The sequence below is a fragment of the Nanorana parkeri genome, unplaced genomic scaffold, assembly GCF_000935625.1.
Source record: "Nanorana parkeri isolate BGI_ZX_2015 unplaced genomic scaffold, ASM93562v1 scaffold7693, whole genome shotgun sequence".
Classification (NCBI taxonomy): Eukaryota; Metazoa; Chordata; class Amphibia; order Anura; family Dicroglossidae; genus Nanorana; species Nanorana parkeri.
Genome location: NW_017313771.1, coordinates 1 through 1,482, shown reverse-complemented (window position 1 = coordinate 1,482; position 1,482 = coordinate 1). Strand labels below are relative to the sequence as shown.

Genomic DNA, 1,482 nt, shown 5'->3' with positions numbered 1-1,482 from the left:
GATGGAGGAAGGCCAGTGGATGTAGTGTACCTGGATGGAGAAGCAGAGTGTATAACATGGAAACCAAGTGTCTACTGGGCAGCTTAGGGATGTAAATGGATTCAAGATCAGTTAGCAGTTACTGTATACCTGTCACGTCCCGCAATTGATAAGGAAGTGTCTAATTTGCATATAGGACTAAGGTGGGAATTCTCTAAAACTTTCCGGTCCCATTGCAATAAGAGTTTGTCTCTCTTTGAAATGTCCTTTATCAAAGAAAAGCCGATAGTTATTGTGCTCTTCAGGAAGTAGACAGACCATGAAATCTGCATTAGAATGGGGGTTAGGAGGCCTGGCACAGATGTCAGAAGTGCTTTAGAACTTGCAGTGTTACAGATACGCAAAGTGGGGCTAATCTGAGGGTGGTGAGCAAGAGTTTGGAAAGGAATTTTGGGGTTAATCCACAAAAGGGAAGATAACGGGGTGGGAGACTTAGCATTCTGAGCTCCTGAAATGCATTGGCTGTTTTATATTCTTATATCGATGTTACAAGATTTTCAGACTCTTAGTTGCTGGTCTGAAGCTCTCATTTCACTTTCTAAAACTCAACAATGGCCCCCAACAACTCAGCGGCTCAGATCTGATGAAACCAGGAAAAAAGATCTCTGGAAATATCTACAACATAACCCCCTGTCTGTGAACTGAGTAGTTGGAAGGGTTCAGTTCTTCTTTATTGCTGGGTATGGGGATAGTTGGAGACTTTTGTATAACGTTGGGTCTGCTGTAGGACAATGATACCATGTGACATTTTAGGGACATCAAGGTGCTGATCTCTTTTCTCACAGTAGGAGCTGAGAACATCCGGGGCCCCAGTGAAGTCACCATCCAATATGGAGGCTCCTTATCTGTGACGTGTGAATACAATGATGGCTTCCAATCTTATGTGAAGTATTGGTGTAAAGGGGAGTCATGGAAATCCTGTGCCTCCATCATCAAATCAGGAGACGGAAGTCATCACAGATATTCCATACAGGACTATCCAGGAGAGCGTAAGTTTACCATCACCGGCAGAGAAATGAGACCGGAAGATTCCGACACTTACTACTGGGGGATGGAGCGAGCCTTCTCTGATGACATGCACGCCGTGAGAGTGACCGTCCTCCCAGGTAAACCCTTCTCTGGACATTGTGTCAGTGTTGTGTTATTTGGTTTTATTGTCACAATGATGTCACACAAGGGGGCTGCACAACTGTTACATATCAGAACAATGTTTGGGCTCCACAACTTTTTTTCTTGGAAGGGTTAGAAGCGCTTTCAGTTTTTTTGGCTTTCCATTGCTTCCACTGGAATTAAAAGGGAACAATCCCCCCCAGCTAAATCTTAGACAATAATAAAGCATATTTAATACAGAGGGGACTGTCAGGTTGTCAGTACTGTCTGTGTCCACCCCTAGGGAGATATAACATAGAGAGATACAAAGTAACATTGTTTATAAACATTGAT

At 43.5% G+C, this 1,482-nt stretch overlaps 1 protein-coding gene across 1 annotated transcript; it reads left to right on the top strand.

Moving 5' to 3' along the window:
• Positions 1-824: 824 nt before the first annotated feature.
• On the top strand, positions 825-1,145 carry LOC108804239 (CMRF35-like molecule 3; the record flags this gene model as incomplete). The annotated part of the gene is made up of 1 exon (XM_018575985.1): positions 825-1,145. A coding segment is annotated over one exon (321 nt), but the record flags the coding sequence as incomplete, so codon positions are not given.
• Positions 1,146-1,482: the final 337 nt, after the last annotated feature.